At 31.2% G+C, this 16,822-nt stretch overlaps 1 protein-coding gene and 2 pseudogenes across 1 annotated transcript; 2 read left to right on the top strand and 1 right to left on the bottom strand.

Moving 5' to 3' along the window:
- Positions 1 to 948: 948 nt before the first annotated feature.
- On the top strand, positions 949 to 2,537 carry LOC145194563 (uncharacterized; annotated as a pseudogene).
- A 636-nt stretch (positions 2,538 to 3,173) lies between these two features.
- Positions 3,174 to 9,930, top strand: LOC149878155 (uncharacterized; annotated as a pseudogene).
- A 3,672-nt stretch (positions 9,931 to 13,602) lies between these two features.
- Positions 13,603 to 15,070, bottom strand: LOC149878154 (uncharacterized). Its single transcript, XM_090072492.1, has 5 exons — positions 15,059 to 15,070; positions 14,847 to 14,909; positions 14,562 to 14,721; positions 13,751 to 13,896; positions 13,603 to 13,659 (listed from the first exon to the last, which is right to left on the bottom strand). The coding sequence occupies exons 1-5, from the start codon at positions 15,068 to 15,070 to the stop codon at positions 13,603 to 13,605; spliced, it is 438 nt and encodes a 145-aa protein (XP_089928618.1).
- Positions 15,071 to 16,822: the final 1,752 nt, after the last annotated feature.

Raw genomic sequence — 16,822 nt, 5'->3', positions numbered from 1 at the left:
AAAAATCTCCAATTCCAAATTCCAAATCTCTTTAGACTTTTGATCGAAATTTTTCAAATCTACAAACGTTTTCTATCAACTTTAAAAGTTTTTTTTTTTTGTTTTTTTAAGGCTCTTTCTTTTTCTTGGATGGTTTTAATTTTTTTTTTTCAATTCGGTTAAACGTTATCAATAGAAACAATAAGTTAGATTTAGTTTGACATAAAACGCATTCTTTATATCGGTTATATCATATAAATTACATTTTGTTTAGCATAGATTAGTATGTATGTATGTATGTATGTATGTATGTATGTATGTATGTATGTATGTATGTATGTATGTATGTATGTATGTGTGTGTGTGTGTATGTATGTGTGTATGTATGTATTTAAGTTAGTAAAAAATATTAATCCAATGTTTTTATATATTGATTATTGCAATGTTCTTAAGTTTATGTGTGCATGTAAGTTCAACAAGAGTGCTCAATGATCAAAATTAGAGTAATATATTTTATTTTATGTAGTAAGTTTAAAATAAAACTACATAATGTTTACTACTTTAAGTTTCATGCTTATTGCAATCATCAGATAAAAAATACATGCTTTTTGTTAAAAACTATTTCTTTTAAGTTAAATGAGAGAACTTACTTCATAATGTTTCATTTCCCACAAGTACTTAGTGTCGTTGAGTATTTGAGCATTTTGTAAATAAATGTCTGTGGTTTGCACATCTTTATTTCCATTCTTTTTTGGATATGCTAATTTACACTTTGTTAGATGTACTGTGTCATCATGCTTTACAGATCTTGTCTCTGTTGTTTTCATGATCTTCTCTTACTTTCTTGTTTCCATAATAATTTTTTTGGATAGGCACACTGAGACGAACATGAATTTTCAAAAATGTATTTAAATGGATTGATATCACAATCTATAACTTTTTCAACAGCTTTTTAACATTATTCTTTAGATGTCTTACATTAATAATTGGAGAGCACGGAATCGAGGAACCAATAATCTAATTAATGATGCTCTACAAAATGATTCTGATGACAATGTGCAATTTATTAACAATGAAGTTGAATCTTTTTGTTCTGAGTCAGCTAATTGGAGCAATCGTAGTATTGATCATGATCCCATTGAGAACATAAGTGCCTGTATTAATACATTGAATTTTGATGATTTTTTTAATTTAAGTTTTGACAATAAGGAGCCAATCACAGGTTATTCTCTTTCTGAAAAACTAGCATCCTGGAGCGCTCGGAACAAATGTACACGTGCATGTATTAATGAACTTTTAGAGATTCTCATTGATAATAGTCATAATGACTTAGCGAAAGATAGCCGGACACTGATGAAAACACCACGGTATGTGCATATTTTACTTTTAAGTGGGGGAGAATATGTTTTCTCGGTATTTTAAATGGTATAATGAAAGTACTAGAATCATACACAGGAAACAGGTTATCTCTAAATCCTATTTATTTAGAAGTTAATATAGATGGACTTTCTTTACTTAAAAGCAGTAGTAAACAGTTTTGGCCGATACTTGGTGCATTAGGTGGAATGAAACCTTTTATCATAGCATTGTACTGTGGAATGCAAAAGCAAGTTTCTGAGCTTCTAAATGATTTTTTAGTAGAATTTCGTGATATAAAGGCAAATGGCTTTAACTTCAACAATTTTTTCTTTGAAGTCAGTCTAAAATATTTTTGCTGTGATACTCCAGCAAGGCAGTTATTAAAATGTATCAAGGGGCATAATGGGTATGACTCTTGTGAAAGATGTACTGTTCATGGCACATATGTTGAAAATAGAGTTGTTTTTGAAGAGCATGATTGTCCTTTGCACAATGATGTTGACTTTTCACAACAGAGTTATCAAGGAAGCCATCAAATGAACCGAAGTATACTTCTTGATTTTGACATTCCTTGTGTTAAAAACTTTTTGCTGGACCCAATGCATTTAGTTTTTTTAGGTGTTATGAAAAGGTTACTCCAGTTCCTGAAAGAAGATCCCAGAGTATGCAGACTCTCTCAGATGAAAATAAATGAAGTTTCTTGTCATCTAGAGCAATTGAAGTTACCAAGTGAATGTGTTAGGCAGCCAAGATCTTTAAAAGAATTAAGATTGTGGAAAGCCACTGAGTTTAAGCAATTTCTCTTATAAACTGGTCCAGTTGTGTTAAATGGAGTTCTTTCATAGGATAATTATGTGCATTTTCTTTCTTTTAGTATTGCCATAAGAATTATGTGTTACACAGAGTTTGAAAGAAGAACTTCATTGTTACCATACCCCAAAGAGCTACTAGAGTGGTTTATTTTTAACATAAAAGATTTCTATGGTTGAACTTTTGCAACATATAACACATTTTCTTTGATACATATACATGAAGATGTATCAAATCAAAGAGAAGATCTGATTTCAATCTCCGCTTTTCAGTTTGAAAACCATATGAAGGAGTTAAAGAAATTTATAAGAAATTCAAATAGTCCTCTTGTTCAAGTCATCAAAAGTAGTACTGAATTAGAGAATGCAAGTGAATCTTTTAAGCATTAAAAAATGGAGATTTGGTCTGTATAACAGAAAAGTTGACTAACAAGTTATTTAATTGTAAAGTTGTTAACAAGAGGCATACAAGGCATCTTTTTCTTAAACCTTGTGACTCTAGAGATTTGGATACTTATGTATTCAATCAAGATAATCAAATGAACAATATAAAAATTTCTAAAGTTGACATTCTTCGGAAACTTGTTTGTTTAACTCGGAATCAAAGTTATTTTTGAATGCCCTATGTTCACAGCATTAGGTTTTAAAATTTCTAAAAATATTTTTGTTTATCTATTTGACATACTGAAAACTATGTTATTATGTTATGCTATTTTGAAGTTGTGAATATCATACTTTTAAAATTACTATATACTCCAAAACTTTGACTTTTTTATAGTTCACAGTTTCTATAACCTTTATGTCAGATATCAGATATTAATTGAGAGGGATGTACGCACATTTTATGTGTGCATCCCTCTTGATACATAACAGTTATTGGGACTTACAACAGGATTATTATTTGCCTCCATTAATTCAGAGGGCTGTAGTACTCATAGATATGTAGGCATTTCAAGGAGAAAATCAAACTTTTACTTGTCTTAGATGTTTAATTTGTCATAATTTTGTCATAGTGTCTACTTTTCTTGTTATTTTATTTCAGTCTAAAATGGCATATACAAGAGCTTGTTGGGTTGAAAAAGATAAAGATTATAAAATAGTTATTCCATCAAGCTGGGTTGATACAACAAGAAAAGTGGTGTATTGGCCAAATGGTCTACATGCAAAACGCGCATTTAAAAATTTAGAAACTCCCAAACCTTAATGGAAACAATTCTTTCTATTCAAATGCAAAATGTGTGGTATATAGGCATTATTTACCAAGTGCTATTGTGTATTTTTGTTGTACTTACACCAGAGAAACTAAGCCATTGCATGAGTGAAGAGTCAGGGGCGTGTACAGGATTTTTTTTGGGTAAGTCGCAGTTTTAACCCCTCCCCAAAAATGTTAAATTTTGCCATTCCCCCCCCCCCCCCTTCCTCATTGACTAATGCATATATGAGGTAAGACGGCTTAGCAATCGCCCGATATTTTATCGCACATGATGCTAACCATTATCAAGCATCATAGCTTCATACGCTATCTATTTTTAGAAGAAAATGATGATAACCATAGTCAGCGACAACGCTTAACAATTACACACAACCTATTCTTATATAAAGCAAAAGAAATTGTCTAAAAAACCGTCTAAGTTTTATGTTTAAGAAATGTTTGATAAATACATACCAAACAGGGTGTATGTACTTAAGGAAGTCCGAATTTAATTTTTAATGTTTAAAACCCTTTCTTTCTTTTTATATTGTTCAAAATGCAAGTAATTAAAAAGATACACAGCTTTGTATGAAATAATTGGGGATGTCCATTGATATATTTTAATATATGCTTCTTGTTAATTATAGTCTTCTCCTCCTGATGATAAATATCAATAGGATTTGACTAAAACTTTACTCAGGGTGTAATTGAAAAGGGAAGTCCGGAATTTGTTCTCTAAGAAGTAATAACTTTTATTTTTTTTTAAACTAGTAAAAGAAAATATTTAAAAAATGAAGTACTAAATAACTTAATAAAAAAAGGTATGTCCATTTAAGTTTCTTATTAATTTGTTTAAGTCAAAAGTTAAAACAACATCCGTTTAAATATACAAATCGTTTTTTTTTAACAAACTTTAGACCGTTCTCGATTTGACAAGCACTATAATAAAATACTAAACCGTAAATCTAACTGTTATCCCGGATTAATAACTCCTTACCATCCGTTCGAAAAACTAACCTTGTATAGTTTCCTTAATTATTGCTTTAGTTTGCTAAAATTATTCGCTCTGTTTGCTTTTATCTACCGATGCATCATATTTATTCAACTAAATATTAAAGTTGTGAAAAAACATATATATATACATATTTTGGGTATGTCAAGCGATGTAGCAGACATCCCCTAGACACGCCCCTGAGAGTTATGTTTTATACCACTTGATTTTCAGTGATCAAAGACTTGTATTATATTCAAGAAGTCAATATAGGTGGAAGATATTAGATGATTTGTTTTTACATAAGATATTTATAAAGAAAAATTATATTTTTAAAGATTGAAATTCATAAACAAATTTGATTTCAAGTCACTTTCAATTAAAACAAAAAAATTTCACTTTCAAGTGAAACATTAAAACTAGCTACATCACAATATATGGGAATAAACTGGTATTATGCTCCATATTTTGTGATGTGGGTGATTTTGATTGTTTCTGGTACTTTTGAATCTAGTAAACTATCAACAAATTAATCTCTATTTTCTATCGCTATTTTTTAAGGTACCAAAGAAGACTGTGAAGGCTGTACAGATTATACAACAACTGAAGAACAACCAACAGAACCAATGAAAAACATTATCTCTGATAAAGGTAAGATTGAGGTGATGTATTCATGGTATATTGTAGATACTCTCAACTTTATGGTACTTTGTATGTTGTATATTAACATATCGTTTAGTTAATTACTATTTTTAAATGGCTTTCTTGTGCTTTAATCAGTTTAGACTCATTAACCTAGTTTTTGCAAAATATTTTCCTTCTTTCCACTAATTTTTGTTAGTGTCTAAAATACTTTTCTCATTTTGACTTTTAGAAAAATTTTTTCCAAATGTACTTCCTACTTTTCCAACTCAGAGTCCATTAAATATACCTCCATCCAAACAACGGCTTCATCGGAGCTCATCACAGCATTCCAACAAGCAACCAATTTTCAATGCGCAACATTTCAATGTGTAAGATTCCAAAAACACTATCTTTTGTTTTCAGAATCAACTTCAGAGTCTAACTCAAAGAATGAATGCGCACTTCATTTGAGAAATCAGGGACAGACTATTACTGTTGTAAAGAAGATATTGGGTAAACCATGAGAACTGATATAAGTATGGATACAACCAATAAAATGACTGTAACCTTGATCCCCCATACAGTTTGAGCGAGCTAGCTGGATATGTCATATTGGGAAATAGGCTCCCTGTTCAACAAAGAACTCAAATATGTATACTTTAAATGTAATATATTTTGTTAAGGAGCTTGCAAAAAATTTTTTAGGTCTCTGTGGCAGTCACAACACTTTACGCCAAAATCTGCATTTTTTGAGGATTGATTAATTGAGCTTGATTTCTTTTGACTTAATTTTAAAAAGTATTTGGCACAAGGTGAAACAATAGAAATATGAACTCAAATTTTTCTAACACATCACACTGACATGATCAATTACCAAATATGTCATATACTTGTCTGTAGCACACTCATGTCTCCAGAAATTTAATAACCACTAAGAATTTCAAATTTTGTAAAAAAATGGCATCTGCTGGTGCAAAGTAAAAAAATTTTTTTTTTCAAAACATTAAAATTATACTTTAAAATAACTCATCAACTTTTTAGTCTCCATAAAAGTGAATAAAAGAAAATTGTTGATTTCATTTTTAATAATTCTAGGGATTTAACAGTTTTATTGGCTATAATAATTAGGAGACAGAAATTTTGTTGATTTCGGGGGTTTTTTAAGGATCTTACTGATTTTGTGGGGATTTTTATTTTTAAAGGGATACATGTATGTATCTATGTATCTATATATATATATATATAAAACTTGATGTGTGTACATGGCAAATATTATTCATAAAATTATTCTTCTTTCATTATTTTTAAGTGTTTTATTTTTTTTTTTATAGTCTAATGTCACAAAAAGTAATGGCTTGTTTTAACATGAAAGGGACTAACCGCAACAAAAAAAATAAGAAAGATGTTCAGGTTAAACTAAGTTTTGAAAAGTTAAAAGTTTATGAGCTTATCCTTGGTAATCTTTTCTTTTTTTATAATAAAATGTTTAATGTATTATATTTTACTTTGAAGATTGGCAAATTATTTTAAACTATTTTAAAGCATAGAATTGAAAGTTTTTCCTGATAGTCAATGAGAAATGACAACATCTCATGAGAGATGTGTGACAATAGCTCATGAGAGATGTGTGACAATATCTCATGAGAGATGTGTGACAACATCTCATGAGAGATGTTGGCCACTTATGAGAGTTGTGACATTTTTTTCCACTCTTAACTCTTAACTTCGAAATATGAATAGGCCTCTACGCGGAGAAACGAATTGAGCGCGGTAATTCCAAAGACGTAGGAAAGTGTTGAACTGCAAACCTCATGGATACAAGGCGAGCGCTCTACTATTCTACTACCGCATTAAAGTTGACAACTATTCTACCACCGCACTAAAGTTGACAATAATTTAGCTGATTTTAGCATTGACGAAACTCTGAAGTAACAAAACAGACTTAATATAAGTCTGTTTTATTTACCTTTAATGGTGGTAAATGGGTCTAGTTTTCTGAAAGTTTTTAGCGTTTTCAGCCAATTTAAGCTGTTCTTGTTGGGTAGTTTATGAATTAAATTTTTAGATTTCATTAGTAGCTTGTTTTTGCAACCGAAATAACTCTATTTATATGATTTGAAATTCAAAGTTAATTAAAGTTCGTCTTTATATATTTATGCCTTTATACTGTGAACTTCTATTTAGCTAATGTCATGAAGAAAAAAAGCGAAGTTACGATCGTCGAAATCAAAGCGGAAGTTCAAAAGGCATTGCGGTATGCTCCTAGCAAAGTTGTTGGCAGGGATGGTGGGCGTCTCCAGAAAGATACTGGTACAAAAAAGAAAGTTTTTTGTAACGAATGCTTTTACGCTAGAAAATAAGTGTTATTTTTTAAATTGTTTTTATTACGTTGGTTTAACATCGCTTTATCACATAAAGACATCGTCTTTACGTCAGCAATCTAACGTTGTTCCGATGTTGGTTTAACATCGCTCAACGTTGAATGACATCGGAATGCTGACGTCGCCCGATGTCTTTTCTTCGACTTCTCATAGAATTGAAAAATTATTGTAAAAGCACACACACTAATATTTATGTTTAATTCAAAAAATAGTAAAAATACGTTCAAACAAAATATCTAAAATAGCTTAAGTTGATATATATGTGTGTATGTGTGTGTGTGTGTATATATATATATATATATATATATATATATATATATATATATATATATATATATATATATATATATATATATATATATATATATATATGGGGGAAAGGTGGCTATGATGGCATAGCGCCTATGATGGCATACTGGTCATATTTCCAAAAATATTTGTTTTGGTGCATAAATGATTATACCAACATGTGTATATAAGTAATTCATTATTTCTGGTAAAAATTCGTCCCTCCGTCATAAATAATGCTTTTGTAATCAACAAACATAAATTTTCGCATTTGGTGTTGTAGTTTTAATGCCCTCATATATTTAGGATTACGATTTTATTATACATCATACAGAGGTAAAATTTTCATGCATTTCATCTGCAGGCTTTGTACATTTATTAGAATACTTGTTTTAATGCTATGTATAGAATAAGGTAGACACAGTTTGTTTTAATAAATATGGTGACTCTTTCCTATGATGGCATACCGAGAAGTTGCCATTATAGGAAAGTCTGCAAAATGAATTGAAAAAAATGCCTGAAATAAATTTTAATGCGCATAAAAAGGTGATCAGGCTAAGAACAAAGATGAAATACAAGAGTTTGAGAAACCAATTCATTTGGAAATGAGATCTTCCTCATCAGAAGCTTCATACGCATTGGATCTTCTGTTTCAACGAAAGGATAAGATCTAGTATACAAAAGTTGTGTCCGGTGCCTTTAGCAACCCCTAAAAGCGAATTTAAAAGGGGAAGAAAACGTGGAAAAACTGGACCTCTGAATACCACACCGGATATCCAAGAACTAAAAGATAAGGCAAAAGAAAAAGATAACAAAGAAAAGGAAAAATTTGTTAGAAAAATAAAAAGAAAGACAATTGTTGAAGAAAAATACTGCAGTAGGAGATTAAAGGAAGTAATTATAAAATGAATTTCGAATCTGATACAGCATTTTTTTATTGTTATTAACTTTATTCGCTGTCTTGCTCTAAAGAACCATGGATTTGTTGTCAAAAATGCAGATCTTGGTGTCATTGTTTATGTGCAGGCATAAAGAGAAGTAGAAAAAAATTTATATTTGAACTATGCTTATAGACCAAATGTTTATTTTTAATTTTGCTTTTTTGATAAGTTGTGTTTCCATTATTAAAAAACAAAAAAAATTCTTGTTTGTCTAATTTCTTTAAAGTGTGCCATCATAGGAGCAAATAGCTGCCTATGATAGCATACTGGTATTTTTTTTTTTAATGGTATAAACTTACAAAAAAGCCAAATAGTAAAAATTCTGAGGTTCATTATTATTCTGCATGCTAGAAGGAATACACTCATGTCAAAATTATTTTTTAAGTTTTCAGGTAATGACTTAGAGTAACGTTAAAGTTAAGTATGCCATCAAAGGCAACTTTCCCCTATATGTATGTATATATATATATATATATATACATATATACATATATATATATATATATATATATATATATATATATATATATATATATATATATATATATATATATATATATATATATATTAGGGTAATCCAAAAAATTTTTTTTTACTTTTTGTTATTCCTAAGGTTTAAATATGTTCATTTATGAAAGAAAACATTGTACCAAAAAAATCAGCCAAATCGGTTAATATTTAGAGGTCGCGCTGGGGCGATCTTTCTACCCGTCTAAAATTGGAATTTTCAAAAGTTCAGTAAGATATTGACCTTCGTTTTCTGTACACATTTCGGTTATTTACCGTTCGATTTTAATAACATAAAAACGAAAATAAAGCTCTTATTACACATAATAACTTTTATTAAACAACATTAAACAACATTAAACAACAACAGCTGCTCATTGTCGCCCAGGCTTGGACTGGGCCGCCGGGATACCGGGAGATTCCCGGTGGACCGGTTGACATAAAAAATTATATTATATTTTTAGTTAGGCTACATTTTATTTTCCAAATAAAATGTAAATTAAAATTTAACTAAAAATTTAATAACTTTCTTTCTGGCCTCTAATTACATCTAATTAAAGGCCATTTGCCCGCTAGTTATGTAAATTTTGGCGGCCATCTTGAGCTTATTGAAAATAGTATTATATTAATAGTGAATTTAAGCATGCGCGCTTTATCTTTAGGCGGTGTTAGTACAAGCGTTAGCAAGTGTGCTACCACTGCAAGTTTAAAAAACGTTAAGCACGTAAAAACTTTGTCAGCATTACAGCATCTGAGTGGGTTGCTCAGAAAGTTTGATGCTAGTGTAACAAAAGATCAGCTTCAAACGGAATTATCGGACTTTGCAAGGAAAATGGGAAAGTTTCGAAATAACTCTTGAAGATGAATGTAGTTTGATATTTGACACGGAAGTATCTGACTCTGTCTCGGACAACATGCAACAATATAAATCCGAAGAACCTGAAACTGTCTTTACAATCCCAGAAGTGGAAAACAGTGACAGCCACAGAAATAAATGCAAATCTTGCAAAAAATGTATTGTTTGTTGTTACTTTGTCCTCTAGAAGTTTAAATTGCATAGTCTTGCGTATTCAAATTTGTTTCTGGCTTACAAATTTGTGCTGACATTATCCTCATCACAAGTTGTTTGTGAAAGGTCATTTTTGAAATTGAAATATATTTTGAACAGATTAAGAAATTTGATGAGCCAGTCAAGTTTACAGTCTTCGTGCTGATATCTTGTGAAAAAGACCTTCTTTCGAGAATTAGTAACGATGCAATAATTGATGTCTTGGCATCGACTAGTCAAACGATGAAAAAGTTGCTATACTAGTCAATATTGAATAGCGATTATGTCTACTATTTCTAGACTCCAACTTACAGCAGTGTTTTATATAATATAAAATAGGTAAATTTAGAAAAATAAGGACGTTAATCATAGTCGCTGTCATGGGCGGCGTGAAGGCTCTCGGCGCCCCTATATATATATATATATATATATATATATATATATATATATATATATATATATATATATATATATATATATATATATATATATATATATATATATTAAATATATGCAACATACAATGAAGTGGGCCGCCATGACCAAATTTCCCGGGCCGTTTTTTCAAGCCAGTCCGACCCTGTTGTCGCCTGGTTTGTTTAGCACTCAATGTTGATTTTTTTGCATCTGGTAAGACAGCCCTGTTTTCTGCAACTAAATTTACCACACACTTTTGCTGCTCTTCATCTTTTGTTAAGACAACATTAAAGTCTTGTACTAACTTCACCCCTCTTTCGGCGCAATCATTAGCAACTTTAAGAGACTTCACTACTTCTTTAGAGTCGGCATACGACTCATTGTTTTTCCAGTTTGAAGGATCTTCTTTAAGAAAGGAAATGTCAATATTTAAGAAATTAAAAAATGAAAGTGATTTACACGTTGCAAAGTCCTCAAGGGATTTACTCATTACATTTGTAAAATCTGCTAATTTCTTTGATGGCCTATTATTGTCTACGCATTGACGCTGAAGGGCAGTTATCATTTTTCTTTTAACTTCAATCTCTACATCATCACTAAAAAAGGCCAACGATATAAGTTCTTCACTTAAATACCATAGATGCCGCTTCATTGCTTTGGTTGCAGCGGTCGCTATATTTTCATCCATTTCACGATACTCTTCAATATTTTTTAGAAAATCTAAATCATTAAATGGGGCCGAGGAACTGAGTGGTGCAGTAAACTACTGTCGAACATATATTAACGCATCAAACATGCTAATATCTCTTACTGCGTTTAATTCATGTTGCACCATTTTAAACTGATCTCTAAATAACCATATTTTAATTGAATAAATAAGTTTTGCCATCCACCGAGTATGATGGAAGGCTCCAGGTGCTTTAAATCTTATTCCACTAGGAGGTTGCTCTCCTAAATATATTAGACATAATTCAAGAAGTTCTTTATAATCATCTCGTGGTTGTGAGTCTTGCAAACATTTTTTTAAGAAATTAATTATAGACGATTTTTTTTCAATCGAGACGTTTGAAAGATATCTTTCAGCTTCTTCATCTTGCACTGTTGGGCTAAAATCATCTTTCTTGATATTCTTCCAGGCTTGTTTAAATCGTTTGAAAATAGCAACATCTGGTCCAGACGTTGTTGGAAAATAAATTTTAAACACAGATCCTGCAACAATTTCAGTAATGTGATGACGACAAGCTAAATTCAATAATTCTTTTCCTAACTTTTCTTCAAGTAAATTACAAGCACCTTTCTCAGATCCTGTATTTCTAGCTGTGGTATCAAACGACATGCCACAGAGACTGTTAATAAGATTCGAAGCGTCCCATTAATGGAGGGAGGCTACAACTGCAGTAGCAATGACTTCTCCTTTTGAATCAGAAAGTTTTGGCACTCCCAGAAGTTTTTTAACACCACGCCCTGTTACTAAAACTGACAAACGCTCAACATTTCCACTTCCATCGATGTCTGCCATCATTTTTCCATCCCAATGAACTACGAGAGGTACATCCGGTTTGAAATTTTCTTTCGTTTCATTGTAATGAGTTTTACAATAATCAGTTTTTGCCCTATGAAAAGTAGTAACAGATATAGAGAACTCTTCAATGGGAGCTTCTAAACTTTGCATTGTAGCTGCTATAGTTCGCATTGCCACACGATTGCTTATTTTTCCTCTATCTAAGGAAGCGACAACTTTAGGGGTAATAATTTTTTTTATAGAACGCTTCCTTTTCAGACCGGAGCTTTCTGCAACATCATCTTTTCCTTTCAAAACTACGAGATCATCATGATCGCTACTAGCAGAACTTGAAGGCGAAGTTGAATTCTCAAGAACAACTACTTCTTCAGAGCGTTGTTTCCTTAACGCTTCTTTTTGCAAACGTTTATCCAAACTTATCTCTCTGCAAACTTTATTTTCTTCTTTCACTGCATCATCTTTATCAATGGAACCCAAGACCATGTTTCTATCATCTCGTTGATCTATGAGGAAATCGCAATCTTCAGCAATTTTTATTAAATCAAAAACATTAGTTGGCGCAATATCAAAAAGTTTCATAATTCTCTTTTCAAAGTCTGTTACTTTGCTTCTAGCAACAGCTGATTTCTTATTTCTGTCTTTTTATAGATCCGTATATTCTTTATGAAATTTTTCAAGCCTTGTAACTGCATTATCCATTCGAATTGTAGGAATTTTAGCTTTTTCCCAAATTTTACAAGTTGATTTGATAACTGTTACGGAACTTTCATGTATACTCAATCCTTTCACCTCATGGTGGAAGAAAAAACATTTTAATACTTCCAAAATCGTTGGAAGCTTAAGATGGGAAAGCATTGATATTGGTTGACCAATTAACCATTTTGCTGTAGAACTGCGTGTTGACTTTGCGACTGCAGCCATTTTAAATTTTCTTTAATACAGTGTATGAATGAAAATATATTTTGTTGTCACCTATATTTCCAAACAAAATTAGTTTCGTTGAAACTCGCAATTATATCACTTTCTTAAAATACTGTAATTAATGTTATTAGTCAAGCAAAATAGATAAACTATTGTAATTTTATTTCAGGAATCACAACACTCTCGATAAAGTCTCGAACTGAACTAAACCATATAATAAACCAATATAATAAAATATAATGAAATTTGGCTTAGTTTGCAATTTACTTTGCCGCTTTAATATGCATTTAAAAAGGAATTGTTATTTAACAAAAATTATTATGCGTAATAAGAGCTTTATTTTCGTTTTTATTTTGTTAAAATCGAACGGTAAATAACCGAAATGTGCACAGAAAATGAAGGTCAATATTTTACTGAACTTTTGAAAATTCCAATTTTAGAGGGGTATAAAGATCGCCCCAGCGCGGCCTCTAAATATTAACCAATTTGGCTGATTTTTTTGGTACAATGTTTTCTTTCATAAATGAACACATTTAGACCTTAGGAATAACAAAAAATAAAAAAAAAAATTTTTTGGTCATTTTTGGATCACCCTAATATATATCAAATTGTGCTATTTTTCATTATTTCGTATTATCCATTTTTGCTTCATTTGTTGCAGCTTTTGTACGCTTTGCATCCTTAGAAGAATAATCAAAAATAACACCTCAAACATAAAAAATGGGAATTTAAATTGAAGCTTTTTAATTATTGCTAAAGTAAATTCTCTACATTTATCCCAGGCAACTCTTTCTCGGTCTTCTTTCGCCTTTTACAACCTCCACCTCTATTAGATGAAACAGGCAGCCATGTGTTAATAGCTAACTCAATTTCAGCGTATTTGGCTTCCTTCGTCATGGGATTTGCAAGCACAGAATCTGTATAGTATATAAATATGCTATGTGTTTGCAATGCAATCGAAATATATTATATTAATACTAATTTCATTTCAAAAAATACTTAAAACATTAATAACCTGTCAAAAATCAGCATATGAAATTATATATGCCACTGAATTACAACTTATACTGAGGAAATTTTCCACTTTCAATTATTCTAATACTTTTTATATCAATACTGCATAAAATACAAACTGCAGTCAAAAGGCCATAAATAATTTCCATTAAATTTAACACTAAAATTAACAAATTTCATGAAAATGGAAACTTTAGGACTCATTACCATGTTATTACCATTGTATTTTTATAATAACATTTATAATGCTGTGATGTAATGGTTTGTTTTTCTGAAAAGATCAAAAGCCAGTGGTGTGAGTACTCTGAAATAAGTTTTGTTGATTCTATGCTTGCGCAAGAATTTAGATTTTTATTTGTTGATTTTTAGTAAATTCTATTAAAAAAGAAAATAAACACTAATAAGTATTTTAAGGGAACTATTTGATTGCAAGACATTAGTTTCGCTGGACAAAAGTCACTTGACTACTTGAAAAATAAAGTCTCCTTTCACAAAAGCACTCTTTTTCAAACAATAATAGCAACTTTTTTCAATTTACTCAAATATACACATACAATTATTTACTAACCGTAAACAATGTCCTTAAGCTGCAGGACAGAAAAACCATACTTATTTCCATGGCTCATGAAATTAAAACTGTGTGCCAATTCATCAGTCATGAACTTTTTCATTATTCGTATGACAGTCTCTTTCAAATTAACACCTCCTTGAAGACCAAGATATAGTGTCTAAACATAACGTATAACTTAAACTTAAAGAAAAAATACTTTAAGTTTGTCATTAGAAAAAAAAATTCACTATCTGAAACTTGTCCAGCGTTGACTGACGCAATTTCTATTCAATAATTTTGCACCAGTTCAAATGTTTGCAATGGCAAAATTACATTTTCAAGCAATTTGGGATTAACTTTACCAATCTGTAAAATAAAATACTTTAAAATAGCATTTTGTTGTTGTAAAATAAATTGGATTTCAAGCTTTATGTCATCATTCTGTTTTTTGACTTTCACAGTAGTAAAGATATGCGGGTTTTGGCGCATTGAGGGTTTTTTGTATACTTATGCGCCAGAAACGCCATGTGTTGACTTACCTTTTTTTGTTGTAATGATATTTATTTTGTTTTTTTATCGTAATGATGTAATAAAATTTTCTTTCCGCAATCTGATAAGATATAATAAAATTTTCTTGTCTAAATATTTTCTTAGCATAATATTTGTTTTCTTGTCGCAATGATATAAATTTATTTTCTTTTTTTAAAAAATGTTTCTAGCGAGAACGAAGCATGCAGGTGAAATGAAAGCGTTGTTTGATCTTTTATTCAATAATATGAAGATGGTGTGTTTGAACATTAGTAAAGAAGGAATTCATCTGAAAACAAAAACAACGATAAATTTAATGTTTGAAGTGGATCTATTTGCAGATCAGTTTAATGAGTATGTGTTTAATTTTGAAGAGCCGTTGCATGTGGGTATTGAGGGTTATATTAGCAAGGCGTTTAAAACAATGAAAAGTGATAGCGCGTTGACTTTGTCCATTTTGAATGCGGGAAGTTTGGAAATCGCCATGAGATCTTTAGACCAGTTTGAGTATAATATTAGGGTGGCGACGGAAAGCGTTCAAAACGTGAATTTGATTGAGCGTTATTCTTTTCAGTCAAAAAGAAGTTTGGTTTCGAGGTTTAGCGATATGTGTAAAATGATAAAGCCGATCTCTGAATTTAGAGTGACTTTAGAGAAAGGAGTGTTGATCTTTTCAATGGAGACAAGCGGTATTTTTTCAGAAAGCTTTAAATTTGGAGAAGAAAATGAGGATAAAATGAATGTTCATAGCGTGCATCGGTCTGAGCGGCTGTATCGAGTTTTAAAAATAGTTTCTTTTTCAGACGCGCTGGATGTGTTTTTGGAGAAGGGGAAACCGTTGATGATTTTGTCTACAGGAGGAATTGTAATTGGAACGGTAAAAGTGTACTTTCTTTAGATCCATGAAAATACAAATAACTTTTTATTCTTGTCAAATAAAAAATTTTTAAAAATTATAGAAAAGCGCCTAAAAAGGGAATGCTTGAAAAGGGTGAATTGGGACCGAGCAATAAACCGGATCCAACAGATTCATAACCGTTACGAGTTTTTAAGAAGAGTTCGTCTCCGCTGATGTTTTTAGACCAAGGTCTTAAGTATAAGCCAGAGCCAGCTGCAGTTAATTTTATTTCTTTTCCATTTTTGTTCAAGTAAACCATGCCCGTCCAGCGATTTTATCGACCATGGCAGAACCGGCAGAAGAGCCTACACCTGCAAGAAGCCCAGTGGCAAGAGCGGGTACAATTCTTGTGGCGAGAGTGCTTCCGAGCATAGCGAGCAAAGGGAGTAACGCACCTATAAATCCTCCTTCAATTTTAGATTTGTTCATGAGTTGTTTTTTGTTGAGTTTAAGTGTGACATCAGTGCCGTTGCTGTAGGCTATTCTAATTTTGTTCAATTGTGAGTTTGTGACTGCAAGAATGTGATTTCCTTCTAAATCTTGATAAGTGATTTTTATGCTGACGTCGGTTTTATCTTGAATGGCTTTTTTAATTTTGTCAGCTTGACCTTGCAAAATGTTTAGTCTGATCTTTTGATAATTGCTCATTTTTATAGAAAAGGAAAAAAAAACTATCGTTTGAGAGCGTTTCCGGAGAAAAGGCCAGCCAGAGTTATGGATATTCTTTCTCTGATGTGATACCTGACGATGATGTCTTCTCCTCTAAAATCGATCAAGTTACCATTTTGGTCGACAATTTGCGTTTCCATTCTTGAAAATTCGCTTACAAGGATAGGGAGATATATATATTGAA

Source organism: Hydra viridissima, unplaced genomic scaffold, assembly GCF_058129835.1.
Source record: "Hydra viridissima isolate aposymbiotic clone 2 unplaced genomic scaffold, HvirCarnegie_v1 scaffold_15, whole genome shotgun sequence".
NCBI lineage: Eukaryota > Metazoa > Cnidaria > Hydrozoa > Anthoathecata > Hydridae > Hydra > Hydra viridissima.
The sequence above is the reverse complement of the archived record's forward strand: the minus strand, read 5'-3'. Positions and strand labels throughout refer to the sequence as shown.